The following is a 20,853-nucleotide window of genomic DNA, read 5'->3' as shown; positions in this document are numbered from 1 at the left end:
GTGTGTACACATGTGTGTGCACTGTATATGTCTCTACATACAGGCATTTACTCATATGTGTGCACCAGGCAAGTTCTCCTCAGGGGTGCCTCCTCACACAAAGTCACACAGACACACCCTATCTTACTTGGTCATACTTCCCCACATATGATCACACAGACAGGACACATAGACACACACAGACACAGACACACACACACATACACACACACGCACTCAGAAAGAGAAAACATCCAATATAGCATTGTTCATTTCAGTTTTTCCATTTACAAAATCCAATGGTTAATCCAGGCAGTTAGAAAAAAGAAATGGAGGAAAACCCTCCTAAGTGTACCCTATCTACCCCCCACCCCCTTGGTCTTCCCACCCCACCCCCTTGGAAAGGCACCCCCATCACTATCACTGAGAGAACAGGTACCCCCCACTCCCAGCCTCTCAGCCACTCTGGCCTGCCTTTCCATGGCCACTCCACAGCCAGGCTCATTAATGTCTCTCCTGCCTAGAGTGCCCTCCTCATTTCTTTTGGGTCAAGGCTTTCCCAGTTCAGGGGCTGTCTTGGGGTAGGGAGGGAGCTTAGGATAGGGGCTTCTATAAGAAAGGTAAAGGGGGGTGGATAAATGCAGATAGATCCCTGCCCCTGCAGGAAATAATAGGGGAACAGAGAACCTGGGAAAGGCCAGGCAAAGGAGTGCCAACTTGGCTCACCAATCCACAGAACTGGACTTGAAGTAAGCCCAGAGTGGACTCTGTCCCTGGGAGGCAGGCTTGGGACCTCCCACATAAGTAATCTAGTTGCAGTCTGCTCCACTTTGGGTGTAGGCAAGGGTAGAGGAAGGAAGGGATTGAAAGATTGTTGTGAGGAAGGATGTTTGGGGCTGACCCAGAAGGCCAAGGGCTACCAAGGAGGGGCTTGTGGCCCCTGAGGCTTGAGGGGGACAAAAAGAGGTCAAATAGGAATGGACTCAAGTCCACAGTGTCTTGGGGTTTGTACCACTATCAGTTACCAAGGCCCCAAAAGAATTCTCATCTTCAGAAGAGTATTGTGAACCTGGGAGAAGATTCTGGGGTTGAATTCAGCTCTGACCTCAGGCTCTGGGGCCCAAGCTATTCTGGGGAGTTCAGTTTCTTCCCTACACATCTGAGGGGCTACTCCTGCCTGCATGACACCTACAGCCCTAGCAGGGCTGGAGTGGGTTTCCATCCTCAGGAAGAAGAGTTATTGGGCTAGGGATCCAGGAGATAGTGTGAGAGAAGAATGAGGCGAGACTCAATCTCTTCAGCTCAGGGAGTTTGGTTCACATCCTACTCTTTACCTAGCTTGGGCCCATCCTGGGGACCCTTTTCTCTACCCTCTTGGCTTCTCAAATAGATTATCAAGAAGCACTAGAGAGGTCTGGACATGGTGGGGAGGGAGAGAAGACTGGGCTTGGGACCACCATTAGTCAAAAACGACATTGCACACAACATAGCAATAAACATCCTTGCTCCCTGGAGACCCAGCACCCCTTTTGGTCCCTCTCGTTGGCAGCCTTGGATAAGTTTCTCCCTAAACATCCAGGCCTTGCTAAAGGACTTGGAAGGGGAGGGTGCCTGGGAGCAGAAGGGGCAATAAGAGCTCTGGAATTCTATTTTACAGGACAAATTTTCCCCTTCTGGACAATGTCAGAAGGAGAGACATTAAAGCAAGAAAGCCTGCCTCCTTATCTGTCAGTAGAAAAACCTGCATTTTCAGTTTTGTTTTCTTTTTCTGAATTGTTGAGAGAGAGAGAGAGAGAGAGAGAGAGAGAGAAAGAGAAAGAGAGAGAGAGAGAGAGAGAGAGAGAGAGAGAGAGAGAGAGGAGAGAGAGAGAGAGGGAGAGAGAGGGAGAGAGGGAGAGAGATTGTAGAAGTGGAGAAGGAGGCTGCGGAGACAGGCCCCACAAAACTAGAATGCCTCTTTCCCAGTCCCCCACCGTGGGGTGGTGTTGGCAAAGGTGCCTGGTTTATGGGTGGTTCGAGGGGCTGGGGCTGGAGCTCAGAAAAGAAGGCTCCTTTATGGGGCCCCACCCCTCCCTTGCTGTTGGCCCCACCATGGTGGCCATGACCTTTTCCCTGCCTGTCTGCCTACCCGCCTGCTTCACATGACACAGTAGGGTTCTCTGGGAGCCGGGGCACCTCCTGTGCCCCAGCAGGGGGCATGAGTCCTCAGGCACTTCTTGAGGTCCTTGTTGAGCAGGAAGCAGACGATTGGGTTGACAGCAGCCTGGGCGAAGCTCATCCAAACAGCGGTGGCCAGGTAGCGGTGGGGCACAGCACAGGCTTTCACAAACACTCGCCAGTAGCAGGCCACGATGTAGGGTGACCAGAGGAGCAGGAAGAGCAGTGTGATCGCGTAGAACATGCGACCCAGCTGCTTTTCACCCTTGACCTCGTCCATGCCCAGCAGGCGCCGGCTGGCCGCATGCCCATTCTGCCGGATACCCAGCAGGGTTGGTGGCATAGGCCCACGGCCAAAGCCGGCGATCCAGTTGGCAGCAGCTTGGCCTGTGGCCCCAGGGCCATGGAATGTCCAGTTCTGGCTGATGGCTGGCACCATCTGCACTGGCTTCATCTTGCGGTGACGATACTCAAAGAGGAGCAGCTTGCCATAGACAGCATGTGTGGCTGCCATGAGCACAGCCAACATAAGCATGAAGCCCAGTGTGTCATTGGCCTTGAAGTATCGATGCTCAAAGATGCATTGGTCCTCCTCCCGGATAAACTTGTAGGTGCCCACGTCGAAGACGGGTGGGAAGGCCATGGCCACAGACAGGGTCCATGCCATGCAGATGACAGCTGCGCATGTCCAGAGTGTCATGCGCTTGGCGTAGAAGCGGTGGTGGGCAATAGCCATGTAGCGGGTAACGCTGATGCAGAACAGCATGAAGGCCGCATGGAAGCAAAAGAGCACGGCCATAAAGGCCACAATCTTACAGCTGAGTGCACTGAAGGTCCATGAGGAGCCGTGGCGCACAGAAGCCAGCACAAAAGGGAAGCAGACGGCAGAGCGTATGCCATCAGCTAGGCACAGGTCCAGCAGAAAGTAGTAAGGAGCCTTGTGCAGGGCACGCTCCTTGAGCACCAGCAGGGACAAGATGGCGTTGCCCGCCAGGCTCACGCACATGATCAGTCCCAGCAGCACCAGCTTCACGTAAGCTGATGCTGACGGTGGGGACAGTGCGCCGCTCACCTCCTCGGGCTCTCCGGTGGTGTTGGCCATACTGAGGGGCAAGGGCTACTCCCAACCCTAGGGGGTCAGCCAGTCCAGTACTTGATGGGCCCTGGGGGACTCCATCAGTTGTCCTGCTGGGCTGCACCTGTAAATGGGAACAGCGGGGAAGACACAGACACAGAGAGACAGAGAGGTGAGGACAGGAAAGAAACAGAAAATGCACACAGATATGCAGAGACAGTAGGAAAGAATGATAGAAAAACGGTGATGAAGATATAAATGGATTTAAAAAAAACCACAGAAATGGAAAGGATAAGAAAGGATGATAAGAAACAGAGATAAATGAGAGCCAGCAAGAAACGAATGGAAAAGAAAGGTGAGGAAGAAACAGAAAGGCCAGGGTTAGTGTGTCTATGAACCCTTCCCACTGACTCCCTAGCTAGGGTCAGGTCCTGAGCCTGGCCCGCTTCTGCTCCTAACCGTTCCTTGCTGGGTGCAGATGCTTCATCTCTCTGGATGTCCTCAGTTACCCATTTCCTCCATTTGTGGGTCTGTGGGGGTAGGAATGTTGTTGAGGCTCCTTTCCTCCTTTTTAAAGCCCCAAAGTTGTGTTCAAACTTTTTTGACTACCACCCACAGTAAAAAGGATATTTTCCACCACAACCCAGTACACATATGTGCACAAACACACATAACTGAATCAAAAGTTTCACAAAACAGAACTGATCCTATGTGTAATGTATCCTATTCTATTCTATTCTCTCTCTCTCTCTCTCCTTTGTACTGGGGATTGAACCCAGGGACCTTTTACCATTGAGTTACATCCACAGGCCTTTTAATTTTTATTTTGAGACAGGGTCTCATTAAGCTGCTTAGAGCCTTGCTAAGTTGCTGAAGTCGGCCCCAAACTTGTGATCCTCATGCCTCAGACTCCTGGGTTGATGGAATTATAGGTGTGTGCTACCATGCCTGGCTTCTATATCATGTTTTTTTAAAATGCTGGCAGTCATTCATTAACTAAATCCTAAAAATATTTTTAGGATAACAAGGCTTCTTTTTAATTTTTTTTGTTGTATATGGACACATTATCTTTAGTTTATGTATTTATTTTTATGTGGTGCCAGTCCCTCACACATGCTAGGCAAGCACTCTACCACTGAGCCACAACCCTAGCCCCTAGATTTCTTAATTCATGATCAGATATGCATTTGGCATGCTCCAGAAACAATGGGAAGATTAGTGTCAACAGAATAGCACAGGTGAGGGAGACAGTGGTAGGAGGTAAGGTCACAGAGGTGTCCAGGGTCAAACAGTATAGACTGTGGGCCATAAAGAGGATTTTAGTTTTTATTTAGGATGAGATGTGAAATATGTATGAATACACAGATGGAGGTGTGCTTGTGTGTTCATTCATTCATTGAAAAATATTTATTGAGTATGTACTGTAGGCCAGGCACTAAGCACTGAGGACACCGTGAACAAGACAGATGATGATCCCTGCCCTTGTGGAGATGACATTCTAGATATTAAGAGACGCAGGCAAAGTTGGTATATCAGATAATGACAAGTCCCTATGAATACACATAAAGGAGGGAAAAAGGATAGGAAGTGCTAGGGATGGGGAAGGTGTTGCAGTTTTTGATGAGGCTAATAGGGAAAATTTCACTGAGATGTTATTTGAGCAGAGACCTGAAGGAAGTGAGGAAGAGTGTCATGTGGCTATTTGAGGGAAGAGAAGTCCAGGCAGTGGGAACAGCCTGAGCAAAGGCCCTGACGTGGGGTGATGTATGGCACATTTGAGGAAAAGCAAGAAGGCCATAGTGGGTGGAACACAGTGAGCAAAGAGTAAGTGCTTCGAGGTGAGGTCAGAAAGGTGGCAAGGAGAAATCACAGAGGCCATGGTAAATGCTTTGGCTCAGAATGAGATGAGTTTTGAGTAGAAGTGAGATGTGATATGATTTAGGACTGAACAGGATCCCACTTGCTGCTGAGAACAGATCACGTGGTGTAGTGGTGGAAGTGTGGAGACTACTCAGGAGGCTCCTGCAGTAATCCAGGTGAGCAGTCAGCACTCCCATTCCTGGTTCCCTCCTTTGTCTTTCTTCCTAGAAGTTCTTTCTAACACACTATATAATTTATTTTTTTAAATGTGGATTACCCCCTGTCTCATCCTATTAGGAAAAATGCTCCATGAGGGTAGAAGCAGTATTGCTCTAAAAGAGCAGTACAGAGCACATGTAGGTTTCCAGAAAAAGATGACAAATAAATTGACTGAGGGACTAAATGAACTGGTGGGTAGAGATGACGCCCTGGAGGCATCCAGGTAGGACTTGCTGAAAGAGTGGCCTGGGGAGTATGTCTGGCAGTGAGAGTAGCACAGCTGAGCTTGGGGGAAACAGAAGAGCACCCGGTGTGTGCAGGTAGAGAATGTGGGATTTGATAAGGCAACATGGCAGGTCCCAGAGGGGAGGCAACTGAGCTACCTGGGTTGAAGCTGAAGAAGCTCACAATTGCTGTTGGGGCTGTGCTGGCCTGGGCTGGAGGAAGTGGAGCTTGAGTGGATATTTTCCTACCCCCTCCCTCCTAAGTTTCCCCTCTACACTGTTCCTGACCCAATCCTGCCTGGCCTGCCAAAGTCTCCTAAAACCAGGCTTTTTGATGGTGCCATGAAGTCTTAGAGTCAGTGGCCTGCTATCACAGAAGTGTTCTAGGACAGGTGTCAGGAGAAGGAGGGTGGGCTCTCAGCCTCTCACGGTCTGATGACCGCCCTCAGAACTGGAGACGATCCTTCAGCTGTGTGTGTGTGTACATGTGCATACACCCATGCCTGTGTGAAGTGTGTGCTCAAACACACATATTCCTTAGCCTTGAGGGGAGGCAAGAGGAAAGGGATAGAGATAGAGACTGAGCATAAGAGAGATTTAGAGAGACGCATAGAGAATGAAAGAGAAGAGAGGTATGTGTAAGAGAGAGACAGATGAAGACACAGGAAGGGGAAAGAGAGAATCAGAAAGAGGAGAAAGGAAGAGATTGAAATAGAGACAGAAAGGAAGAGAAGAGTGAGAAAAAAGAGATAGGCACATAGAGAAACTACAACAGAATGGAGAGGAATAGAGTCAGAGACAGAAAAAGTGGGGGAGGAAGAGGGATAACAACAGAAAGAAAGATCTAGAAGACTATGGAGAGATGGTAAATGAGAGAGGGCAGCTAGAGAGAGAATAAAGATGGGGGGAGACACAGAGAGACACACTAAGACTGAGAAGGTGAATAATGAGTAACCTTGAGTCTCAGTGGAAACAAAAGCTAAAACAACAAACAAATAAAATAAAACAAAAAACAAACCCCCACAAAACAATGGCAGCAAACAAAGAACTGATGTTGCTGAGAAAGCTGGGGAGATTGTTTTATGTGAGGAAGCTAACAGTCACAACTGGGTCCCAGGTGAGGCTAAGGATGTGTGTGCACCCACAGATCACACCTGCTGGTGCCTGGACACCCTCACATGCAGACATACACACTCACAGATTTCCACAAACACAATTTACAACTATGGAGACTTATGGACAGCAACCAGCTCATACATGGAGAACAAACTCTCTCTCTCTCTCTCTCTCTCTCTCTCTCTCTCTCTCTCTCTCTCTCTCACACACACACACACACACACACACACACACGCACAGGAGATGGAGGTAGATCTTGTGCTCTGCCTCTTCACACAGGAACACAGTGTACTCTGCTTGAGCACCAGTGTTCTGTCCTCAACAAAGACATTACTGCCCCCTAGGGGACATTTTGGAAATTTGTAGGAGCTTTTTTCGTTGCTACAATGTCGGAGTGTAAGGTGTCCTATTTAGGGGTCCAGGGCAAGGATGCTGGCCATCCAGTGATCTGTGGGGCAATCCCACACCACCACCATATGTCCTGCATCCCCTAGGACTTTGAACTTATAATTAGCAGAACCTAGACTGTAACTCTACTTCACAATCAAACGCCACTTTTTTTCTCCTGGTTTTAATATACCCTGAATTATCCAGGAATGTGGCTATCTTGTAAGTCAAGACAAGACTACTTTGGTGTGTGGTGCACTTCCCAAGGAATGATTACTATTTTGTAAAATCTCATCCCAAAGATTTTGCCTGTCATTTTCCTGAACTTTCTCCTGTCTCCTAAATCCATATGTATTCACTATAAGGTCTTATGAGCCACTAATTTCTTTCTTGAATATCCTAAAGAGTGCCACACCCAAGCAGTTACATATTGAAATATAAATTATTTTCTTATAAATCATTTCCCTTTTATTTCTCATTAGTATTATAGTTAATACAATATGCGTATTGTACAAAATATTAATGAACCCAGTGTGATGGCACACTTAAAATCCCACTGACTTGGGAAGCTAAGGCAAGAGAGGATCACAAGTTTGAGGCCAGCCTTGGCAATTTAACAAGATATCATCTCAAAATAAAAAATTTAAAGGATTAGGGATGTAGCTCAGTGGTAGAGCCCCCTTGGGTTCAATCCTTAGTAACACAGAAACAAACAAACAAAAAACAAAACAAAAATCTACATGGATTTTCTTTTGAAGTTGCATGCATAGAGTGCTTATATTATTTAAGAATTCTTTTTCCAGATAGTAAAAGTATGTTACACATAGGTTACATAAAAGAGTGCATTGGGACACCAATGCACTGTAATCCAAGCCACTTGGGAGGCTGAGGCAGGAGGATTGAAAGTTTGAGGTCAGTCTCAGCAAATTCATTACTTAAAAGGCCTGGGGATTAACTTAGTGGTAAAGTGCCCCTGGGTTTGATTCCAGTACCAAAAAAAAAAAAAAATTAGCCAAATTGGATACTTGGTGGTATTTCATCATTAATTTATTTTATTAATAACTATTTTATATATTTATTTTATTAATAACTATTTTATGTATTTATTTTTTAATGTAGTGCTGAGGATCAAACCTGATACCTCAACACATACTAGGCAAGCACTCTACCACTGAGCCACAACCCCAGCCCTTGTTGTTCATTTCTTCCTTTTGTTTTTAGATAAAAATATTAATCAGTAAATGAATGACACCTGACAATAGCTTAATTGAGTTGATTCAGTAAAGGTAAATCTTGGCCTTCCTGGCAGGGAAATTGTCCATACTATATTGGGGACAAATGAGGTCAAGCGAATAGGAAAGGGAACACTTTCAACTATTACTATTAGGAATTGCTGGGGTGTAGCTCAGTGGCAGAGTGCTTGCGTAGCATGCATGAGGCCCTGGGTTCAATTCCCCAGTGCCTACCACACACACACACACACTCACAAATCCCAGTCCTTAATTATTGCTATTAGGGGCACACTGATGACAGGTCAAAGGACATCGAGATGACACTAACCTAGAAGTCTGTTGGATCAAAGGGGTTTTCATTTTAATAGTGATGCATCTGTGGGTGTCATCTAGCTGTGCTTAGTTTATAATACTAGTCAGAAACCCTGAAGAGAAATGAAACAAGTACCACAATGAACTAAGGTTGAAATATGCAAATTGGTACATGAACATTTTGAGATACTGTGGAAACTCTGCATAAGTCTGTGGATTGATGCTGCTGTCTGTTGGCAGAGTTTGTTCTGATAACACAGATTAATTCACCTGTAAAAGCTGGCCTGTAAACTAGCATCACCCACAGTAAATGATGCTGGGTGAATTTACATCCAAGACTTTCTTGAGCTATTTTTCAGCTTTCTCTGAAGAACTGGGATCAGTACAACCTTCTCTGCTGTTTTAAACCTACATGTGTAGGGATTTTGTAAAACAAATATTAGATAAAGGAAACATTTAAGCATTTCTTTGTAAATGATTCTCACTTTACAGATTTGATGCTTACTGGTTTCAACAAATGGCCTTTTGAGCACATGAATAAAATTACATCAAATTTAAAAACACTCAAATATATTGCATAACAGAGTATTTAGTGCTGACAAGGTTTATAGGTTCAAAGTAAAACTTCAATTTAAGAGAAGTAAGGTCAAGTATGGTTTCCTGGGTGATGTTTACTTGGTGTTACAATTTGAATATGAAATAAGACTTACTAGGATTATAGAGAAACATCATGTCTACTCTAGGGAAAAGCTCCATCATTATTTTAAGATACTAAAAATTAAAAATTTTTGTTGGATTCTAAATTCATGAGTATTGATTACAAGAAATCCCAACATCACATTTGATTGAAAGAAGAGTATGAGGTGGTAGATTTAAGAAAGAGCCTCTCTTTGAAACACAAAATTCAAGGACTGAATTATCCAAATTCTGATTATTGGTAAGAAATAAGTTGTTTTGCTTATTTATTTGTTTTTGCAGGGCTAGGAAATGAATCCAGGGTTTCCTGCATACCAGGCTACATCCCTACCTCAAGAAAGGAGTTTTAGATGACCATTTGTTGCCACGTACTTTTGCAAGCAGTTTCCTATTGATGGTGACTACCAAGAGACAGTCCGAAAAGATCATGTAACTACTTTGAGCCTAAAGCCTGGGTCTCTGGTCATGGCAAGAACAAGTGAGTTATAAAGAGAAGGTGGAACAGGGAGTCGTGAACAAGTAGTTGTTCCATTTCTTAAGATTAAGTGATGTGGTTGAAAGCACCAGCTATATTGAACAATAGAAACTGATTTGATGCTTCAGAGAAACCACAATGGTATTCAATGACCACAAAGCTTATGTTTTTGAGGTGAGCTTTGCTGACCCGCAGAATTGTGCATTTATATTTCACACATTCAAGCTAATTATGAAATACTTAGGGCAAAATGTGCCTCAACACTCTTCATGGAATGGGCCTTAACTTCAACAACATGGCTTCCAGGATTAAGAAGTGGCAAGCCATGATGGATATTTTATCTATGCCCACACTACCAGTTGTTAATTTACTTCACTTGTTTTGCTTATTTTTTTTTTACAAAGAAGCAAAATAACTTGATGTAGAAGACTTAAGCTCAGCACCAACAGATTTACCAAACCAAGATTAAAATGACAACAAATGAATCAAATGACCATAAAATAAACCAACGCAGTTACAACCAAAGGCTCAAAGAAGTGTGTACAGATGTTGACCTCTACAATTTTACATTAGTGAGTAAAAAAGTTATATTCCTAGAAGTGGGCTCAAGTGTGTCATGAAAAAATTCTGAAAAGTTTTCATATAAAAGTTGTATGCAAATTCAGTATTTAATAAGACCCCCCCAACTTTGCATTTTTGTTTCTTTCCTCATAATTGCATAATAAGAAGACAATGCAAGGAATTTCTTTTCACCAAGTCCCCAAATCCCAAATCCTTTTTGTTTATTCCAGTGTGCCATACAAAGATTTCACTTTATCTGGGTGCTGGATTGTGAGTGTCCTAGCACATTCACATTTAGTCACATCACATGAAAATACTACCATACATAGATATGTGCACAAGGGCCCATGTGTACCTGGAGATTCAAATTTACACTTACATACCGACTTACACCAGCTGATGAGTACAATCAGGTGCTCCTATGTGTATGTGTGTGTGTGCACGCGCACACACACACACACACACACACAAATTCTCATCTACGTAGAAACAGGTAGGCATGTATCTAAGTACCCACTCACATATACCAGCAAATCACTCAAGGATATGCAAAACATACACACACACACACACACACACACACACACACACAGATAAAGACAGGTCCAGGAAGAGACACATTCACCATTCAAAGGGCACTTTCCAATACACATACATATGAATCAAACTGCATGGACCTGCACTTCCTGCTTGTGCAGACATAAGAAATGCCATTCAGACACAGGTCAAGTCCTGCTCACATCCCACAGATCCAGGTCCTCATGTGCCATACACTAGCTATTACACTAAAAGATTAAAACCCACTATTTATACAAAGCCACTCATGCAGACATATACATACAGGCTCACTGCTACATACAGAGGCAAGCAGGCATGCAGAGCAATGTAGACTCATATATACACACCCACATAGCCACTGAGGCTTATAAATACCTACAGACACAAGCCTTGAGATGCACGCACCCATTTACACCAACACATGCACTCACACAACACAGACACATGCATCCTCATACACAGCCATAAAAACACAAACTCTTTACACACATGCACACAGATGCACCTGCATCATCACATATAAAACTGGATACCAACCAATGACGTCTATGGATTCTCATGACAGAGATTTACACGCATGCATTTAAATACTGATAACTACAAACCTGGTTCCGTGGTCATACAAAAAAACACACTGGCATGCACATACACATACATGTAGATAGAAGCATGGTCACATATGCAGAAATACTAGCAATGCAGGAAACACCTGGACAAATGCAGGTGCTACCCTACCACAGATATGAGTATGTATATTCGGACACCCAGAAGAGTGTGTACCTGCAAATATACACACAGGGCCCAACTCCTTCCACCCATATCTAGACACATACTTTCCTTCTCATACACATGCACCTGTAATTCAATATGCACACTGGGGCACATGTAAGTATAAACCCATTTTCATGTATAATCAGTCTTACATACACGCACATACACATGAACACAGATAATGGGGCAAATAAGCACATGGAAACCTCCTTTGCACTTGCAGATAGACACATACTGTTACACATGGGGGCAGGCAATAATTACACTAATTTGTAATACCTCATGAGAGGACTTATTATGTGACAGGCACTGTTCTAAGTGCTTTTCACATATTAACTCATCCAATCCTCACCCTATGAGATATGTAGTATTATTACCCACTCCTTATAGATAAGACACTGGAGCTCTACTGAGGTTGGGTGACTTCCCAAAGTTACACTGCTAATAAATGACAGAACTAGGATTCACACCCAAAGACTGTCTCCAGAGACCTTGCAGATCCAACTTATATGTAAAAATACCCTCACCTCATACAAAAACACACCATTCTAGCACAAACATGCACACACACACAAGCCAGCTCCCATTTACTGACACTTTTAGGTAAAAATGAACACACACACCCAGTCATATACAAGAATGAAAAAAAGGACATAGTGACATTACAGACATTCCAACGGAGATGTATATGCCCAAGGAAATGTACACACATTCATACATATGCCCATAATCACAAATCCTACACACCTACACTACTGAACACACAAAACATTCAGATATACCACCTCCACAGCATATAGATAAATCCACTGTCACACAGATACACTCACATTTTCATGTACATTCCCCACCCAAATACACTTGAACATGCACAATATCAAGATACCCACATGTACACCTGCACAGATTCACTCACATTCCACACAGACTTGCCTATATACTGTTATATACTCTCACACACATGCCACTTGAGTTTTCCCTCTCTCTCTCTCTCTCTCTTTCTCTCTGTCTTCCCCTCCCCCACACACCATCCAGAGAGAACAGCACACATCCTACTTAGATATACCTGCACTCTCACAAGCCCCAACCCAGGTATACACACATTCTTCTTCTCATGCACACCATTCAGATACACCCACTTTTACATATATACTCAACACCAATGTATCCACACACACACACATCTTATCTAAATACACCCACCTTCATATATGCACATCTCAAATACACTGAAACTCACTGGCACTCTATCCAGATATAGCCACACTTATAAAAATTCCCAACTCAGTACACCCACATTCTCACATACAATTCTCAGATACACTCAAACTTATGCCCCCAAACTCAAAGCCCTCATACCTATCCCAGATGCATCTACAATTTCTCACATGCACAGTATCAAGACACACCTACAACAACATACACACTTTCTAAAGGCACTACACTTAGATACACCCAACCCAGATACTCAGACCCACAAATTCTCAATTTCAATATACATGTACACACACAGACACACAATCACTTGGATATCTACCTACACATCATTCAGAGAACCCACAGTCACACGAAAATCTTGTCCAGATGCACACCCACACTTTCTCAAATTCTTTCTTTCTCTCAAATACAATCACACTCAAATACACACACCCCAAATATAGTTCCACTCAGATGCATCTACCCTCTTTACATCTCAGGTAAAAATGACCATATATTCAGTCATACCAACAGAGATGTATGTGCCTGAGGAAATACACACACATTCATACACATTCCCACAATCACAAGCCCTATCCAGACACACCCACACTACCGAACACACAAAACATCCAGATACACCACTTATACGACACCCAATTAAATCCAAATTCAGACAGAGATACACTCATATTTTCAGACACATTCCCCACCCAAATACACTTAAACACCATTAAGACCCACTCAAATCCACAAACGCCATCTAGATAAATCTACATTCACACACACACATCCCACCCAGATATATCCAACTGTCGCACATCACCACACACATCCTACTCCCCAGATATACCCATGCTCTCATCCCCTCCACATCACCTGGATGCACTCACACCCTATAAACACACTCCCATCCAGATGTGCCTCAAACTCTCTCTTTTTTATGTTTTTTATTAGTGTAATATAATTATACATACTATTAGGGTCCATTGTGACATATTCATATGTGCACATAACATACTTTGCTTCATTTAATTCCCCAGTACTTTCCCTTTCTCTTCCCTCCTCCCTCTCTAATACCCTTCCTCTGGTCTAGTGTTTTCCTTTCTGTTTATTTTTTAATTGGTGCATAATAATTTCACCTAAAGGTGGGGTTCAATGTGCTGTTCTCTTTCACACATTTTCCATTCAGTTATATATACTCACACACACCCAAATACATACACACGCTCCACCCAGATATACAACCAAAGCTCTTAAAACACATAATTCACATATACCTTAGTGCACACTCTGCCACCTAAATATAATCATGCTTTCACCTGCCCACCATCCTAACACATTCACATTTGAACCCACTCTACCCCATATATTCTCATACAGTGTCTCACACCCAGCCTGAATGTACTTACACACTTTCTCTCCCATTCAATCTGAATCTTACACATGTATCATCCCAATACACACTCACACCCCAACTATATCCACACTTGTCCCAATCTAGTTAAATTCAAATTCTTGGAGATATATATACATATATATATATATACATACATATATATATATATTTATATACACACACACTCTCCTTTTATCAAACACATCCATTTTTTTTCATATCTGTACTACACTCAGAAACAGCTGCACTCTTTCTTACACACAAACACAAACCAGACCCCTCTCTTAATCACTACCATCTAAATCTATCCACACTCCACACACAAAATGAAGATATATTCATACTCTCTCACATATACAACACACACCCTCACCTAGATGTGCCCCATTTCTCTCTTCTACACACACCATCAGAACCATCCCACCACACGCTTCCATTGCCTCGATAATTGTGCTCTCACCCACCTACACGCCATCCAGATATCCCCACACTTGACTATCCCCCACCAACACCCATACTCCCTCATATACATATTCTACCCAGAAACACCCACAGTTTTTCTTATACACAACAGATACAACCATGCTATCAAATATGTATACTATCCAGATAACTCCCCATTCTCTCCTGCACCATCCAGATACACCTATACTCATATGCCCCTCAAATATACATATCTTCACACATATTCCACCCAGCCAAACCCAAACTCTCATTCACCATCCTCCACCCAAATAGGTCAATTTACATACACCCCTCCTCCCCTCCAAAATTCACCTAAATATCTCACATGTACAGCTTACCCCAAAACAGTAATACTCTCTCTTACATACACACGACTCACACCTCACACTACACACACACGCATACATACACACACATACTACTACTACTACTACTACTACTACTACTTAAATATACACAATCACATTTAAATTTCTGCCAGGATGGTATAATAATGGTTTCCTGTGAAAAACATTTAGACACTGTATACAATGCCATGCTGCCATGAGCCTTTGATGGTGCGGGGATGGGAAGAGAGATTTTCTTGTTTCAAGGAATCCTTTTCTAAAGAGTTCATAGGCTTCCTTCACCCAGTAGGATATCAGCAATGATTAGTTCCTACTTCTTGGGTGTGAATAATGACAGGAATTGTCCTGAGACCAACCCCGCACAAAGTTCAGTACAATGGTTAAGGCAAGAAAGGCCCCAGAAGTGGGGTCATGGATGGCTCAAGTGTCACAGCTTGCCAATATGCAGGATGTCTATATAGTTACAAACAAAACTGGTCTACTGGGGCACCACTGACTCTCAGACATGCATATAAGCTAAGGTGCATATGGGATCCCACAAACTCATAAGAACCCTCTCTTATCACCCTCTCAGCAATAAGGCCTATCTACACAGGACCAAAACCAAGTTTCCTTCATATATACCATTAGACAGGCACATGCACAAATACCTTCACTCATCCATACACAAAGGTACACTCATGGCAATGCACATCATACTGTACCTGCTTACACATTTACTCTAAAACACAGGCATATATGTGTGACATACATTCACATGATATAATGTTCATGAATGACATATTCATCCACAAATATAGGTATTCATGCAGGTATACTTTCACATGCCCATGGACAAACTAACTCTGTATCACACCTAAGGAGATGATGAAGAAACATCAGATACACAATGTCAGATAACCACATAATTGTATTCATGCACACACACACACACGTGTGTGTGTGTAGGTGTGCTCACAACATAAATATCCAGATGTGCACTTGATTGTAAATGAGATAATGTATACATACATATACAGCCATTCTAACACATAGACATATATGCACAACTGAGCATATATACTTGGGAGCATATTCGTATGCACACAAACTTGTACATTAATTCATTTTCATATGCAGAAAAATAGATATTGAAACACAAAATACACTTGCACTATCACAGCCAGATATACACACCATGTAAATTCACACAACCATAATAAGAAACCACACAAAGAAGTACCTACATTTCCACAAACAGACTTGGATGCACAGGTATGTTTATACACATGCACACATGGAAGTACACTCACATACTCTTGCACATAACTATTCATGTACACAAGAATTTATCCACACTTATTAGAAACACACATGCAAAGACATCCTCATATGTACATACACACTCAAGCACTCTTACAGTGGCATGTACATACATTTACTTATATTATTCTGCAGTATATGCTCCAGAACAAAGATATACAACCACACAAATACAAATAATTAGAGCTGTAGAAATTGGTACATTCACACACATGTACATTCAGATAGGCACACACACATGGGCATATTCACTCAATTACATGTGCATGAACACATAGGCATATCTATATATATATATATATATATAGATAGATAGATAGATAGATAGATATAAGTATGTTCACTCAAACACATGCACAGTCGGGTGTTCACACATATTAGCATATACGTGCACATTCACAAGCATATTCAAACATACATGCAGATAACACTCACACTCAGAAATTCAAACAAAACACATGACACATGTATGCCCAAGTAACATGAAATGTAGTTATTCATGCATATCACACTCAGATATGCACTCACACATAATGGTGTATACACAAACACAATTAGGTATATATACAAATGCATCCACTTATCTACACACAGTCTTATGTGTTTGCATATGTATAAAATATAGTGTTATATACTCCCCACAGCCATACTCATATATATAGTCCACTGTGTGTACACAGGCATACCTGCAAAGTATACTTTTATTCATATAATTTCCCCTACCCACAAAATTAGTTCTCTTTATAGTAGTGTGCCCATCCATGCTCACACTTCCTAATTGTATATGAAATCACAGGTTTGTCTACAGATAGTGTGTACTCAAATATGTATACAAAGACATACCCATAATTAAAAATGCTAGAGAATCCACATTGACATTCACAAATTGTTCTGCTCACACAAACACATGACAGACACACCCACATGACACACAAGCATATTCACACATATATACACCCTCTCCTACATGCATGGACAAACACATATATATGTCCTTATACTCACAAACACATCATTTTGATGTACTCACACTCAAAGGGACATGTGGGCATATATGAATGTGCATAGATACAACTATGAATCCACCTAATTGGACATGCACGCTTAGGCATTCTGAAATCCACATACTCATAGATATATATCCAGACATGTACACACTCATACACATATAATCAAACATACAATCAGACATTCAACAGGCCTATAGGCTCAGAGAAATACACCCACACTTGGGTCAGAATCAAACATGCCCATTTGCTCACCCAGACAGACATGCAAAGTCATACCCAGCCCCCTGTACACACACAAGCCTTACCCAGACACCCACACACTCCCACTCACTGTCACATGGCCTGCTCACACACACAGACTCATACACACCCACAGTACCCATGAACTGACATGCACATACACACAGACTATATGTATACAGCCACATGTTTTCGTTGCACGTATACACCCACACTCAGGTCAGATGCCTCCAGACACAGGCTGGGTTCTCTCTCTTCCACGCCAAATGCTTTTTAGAAAAGTCTACCCTATGCCTCAAGACCCCAGCTCTCCCTGCTCCCACAGAGAGGGTCTTCTGGGCCTGTCTTTCCCCTCCTCCTGCTCCTCCCCTGGCACCCTGACCTCTTGCTCAGTGTTCTCACACCCAGAAACAACCAGCAGACTACACTTTTCCCCCACCCCAGGTCTAGGTGAGCAACTCCCTGGGACCCATCCCCTGTGGTTCTGGTTGCTGCATGGGCCACACCCCAGCTCTACCAGAAGCCCTGCGATCTCAGAAGCTTCAGCCTCATCTCCAGGCCCTGCCAACCATTGACCACAGGCCAAACTCTTGCCAAGTCTCCCCTCTACAGGGAGACGCATACATCACTAGGGCCAGGGAAGCTGCAGGCTGCAAGCCAGGCCTCTGCTGGATCATGGGGGCTCGGGCCTGTGTGTGTGTGTTTGTGCACATGAAAGGAGCAAGTGCAAAAAAGAAACCCGGAGTTGGGTGGGGATGGAAAGCTCTGCCCACAACTACCACTTATTATTCCCTACAAATGACAAGTAACAACATAGGGAGCTACTGCCTCCCCCCACTTCCCATTCTTCCATTTGCCCACCTGCTGCCTCCCCAAGAACTCTATTGGGACCCTGGAGAAGAAGTATTAGCTCTTCTTCCCCAGAATCAATAGCAATATTAATCATGAACAATCAGCAACAATATTGACCATGAGCTTGGCTGACATCGCTTCAGTGCCACCTCTATGCACATCCTTTATTTACATGCACCAACACATTTAATCCCTGCACACCCCATGAAGGAAGGGTTACCAGTCTCTTTGACAGATGGGAAAACTGAGATTCAGTAAGTGGGATGCTTCCACTAAAGTTGCAGAGCTAGCAGTTGAGGGATGTGTCCCTGGTAGAATCCATGTTCTCCATGTACCAGGTTTTCCTGCCCCTCAATATATAGGGACTGCTGGCCACCATGCAGAAGGCCATAAGATCTGGAGGTCCCAAACACAACATGGGTATCTGAAACAGAGACAGAGCCATGTGATGGAGGCTGAGGCCCACAATGTGGGGATGACCATGTTGTGCCTGGTCCCTGCAGGTTATCATGTGCATTGGTCCTTGCCCCCTCAGAGCCATCAGGCAGTCTAGGACCTAGAAGTGCTCCCCACCCCCACCTCACCTTCTTTTATCCCTACAGCATCTTCCTCCCCCTATATGGTAATCACAGCATATTTTTCCATAGTGAATGAGCAAAAGTCTGTGCTACCTGTGAGGAAACATGGGAAGGAAAGAAGGAAAGGAAAAAAGGAGCAGGGGGTGATTTGGGCTGGGAGAAGCTTCCCTGTCATATCTACCCACCTGCTTGCTACCTAGGCGCTCTCTCTCTCTCATACACACAAACACCTTCACATGGACATGGACACACACACACATCCTACAAACAGGCCAAGGAACCTGGAGGAGGGTAAAGGAGGAGGGAGAGGGAGAGGAAGCAGCTGCAGGCATTGTGAGGGGAACACAGCCACAGCCGGGCTCCCAGGCATCCCTTCTACAGCTAGCACACAAGGAATTAACACAGCCTCATGCCCAAACGCAATCATAATGATAAAAACAGACCCAATGGGGGGAAACAGGTGGTGGTTCCCTTTCTCATGGGACATTTGGGATTGGGAAAGATGGAGAAAGATAAGGAGTCTCCAAGCTTGGGTGCTCAAGTAGCCCCTGTGATGGAGCAGAAAGAGAGACTAAAGAGTCAGAGAGAGACAAGGAGCATGGCAGTGATGGAGATTCTGAAATGTGTGGGGAGACAGAAGAGAAGTCCCAGCCCCCCATCTTTGGTAAAGAGATGCCGACTGCTTACCTGGGCTCTCTCAGCAGGTCTGTCTTGGAATCCAGGAAGGAGGCTCAAGCTGTCTCACCCAGGATAAATCACAGCCCAGGCCACATTGTGGGACCCTCAGTGATCTGGCAGCCAGTGACACTTCTGCTTCTGTTGCCGTGGATACAGCTGGGCTGGTCTAAATCGCAGGAATTAGGGGAAGAAGGCACCGGAGGGGTGCACTGGGCAGGGCTGGGGGTGTTGGGGAACACCAGGTGGGCGGCATACAGCCATGGGGCGCCCAACAAGCTGGCAGGTGGGGGTCCCGGCAGGTGCTTCCCCCACTACACACTCCCACCCCCATCTTCATGCCACAGCCAAACTGGGAGGGGGGGCCAGCGCTGGCCCCTGCTACCCGCCTGCCTGCCTGGCTGCCGGTCCCCCCCCCCCCAACCGTCTGCCTGCTGGCCGCCGCCTTTTGTCCTCAGAAGACTCGGTCCCCGCGGGGCCTCAGCCAAGCCTCTAGCAGATGCTCAGGGTCCGGGGCTCCTCCCTGGGAGCACAGGGGCCATGGCCTGGGAGAGCCCCAGGTTGAGGGGCTCTCATCCAGGCTCACCCCGCTCCCCGGGCCTGGCAGGGACGAGGAAGAGGTGCAGGTCCACAGCCAGAGGCAGCAGCAGAGGTGGTGTTGGGGAGGGGATGGACGCCAGAAAGAGGGGGTGGGGTGGAGAGAGAGAGAGGCTGGCCTGATAGCTGTGTCCCGGGTTTTAGATCCGGGTTGAGGAGGGTGGCTTAGAGCATCCGAGGGGGGTCCTGATGCAAGACGAGGGCACCACAGGCCTGCCGGAAGGAACTTCCTGGCTTGGGAATCACCCCAGCTCACACAAATCTAGTTCCCAAGATGCTGGGGACACCCAGCCTGGATAGGGTATCACTGGGGAGTCCAGGGCCCTAAGCTAGACCCCATCCGGCCTGTCTGTCCCCCCTCTCCTCGATTTGCACGGTCCCTGCCTCAGGGGCGGGTGGAGGAGGGAGGGAGAGAGAGGAAAAGAGGAAGGCTGAGCAGGCAGGGAGACTCCCAGCCACCAGCCTGGTCCTCCCTAGGGCGGGGCGGGGAGGGGGGGCTGGCGAGGCCGGGGAGCAGCCGGCTGGCTGGCTGACTGGCTGGCTGGCTGGCTGAATGACTGGCTGGTTGG

General features: G+C 44.8%; 1 protein-coding gene across 1 annotated transcript; it reads right to left on the bottom strand.

The window, feature by feature from the left end:
* Positions 1-397: 397 nt before the first annotated feature.
* On the bottom strand, positions 398-20,590 carry Gpr173 (G protein-coupled receptor 173). The gene is made up of 2 exons (XM_047536011.1): positions 19,700-20,590; positions 398-3,335 (listed from the first exon to the last, which is right to left on the bottom strand). The coding sequence occupies exon 2, from the start codon at positions 3,236-3,238 to the stop codon at positions 2,117-2,119; it is 1,122 nt and encodes a 373-aa protein (XP_047391967.1). The 5' UTR covers positions 3,239-3,335; positions 19,700-20,590; the 3' UTR covers positions 398-2,116.
* Positions 20,591-20,853: the final 263 nt, after the last annotated feature.

Source organism: Sciurus carolinensis, chromosome X (genome assembly GCF_902686445.1).
Source record: "Sciurus carolinensis chromosome X, mSciCar1.2, whole genome shotgun sequence".
Lineage (NCBI taxonomy): Eukaryota > Metazoa > Chordata > Mammalia > Rodentia > Sciuridae > Sciurus > Sciurus carolinensis.
Note: the sequence above shows the minus strand (reverse complement) of the source record. Positions and strands in the feature narration are given on the sequence as shown.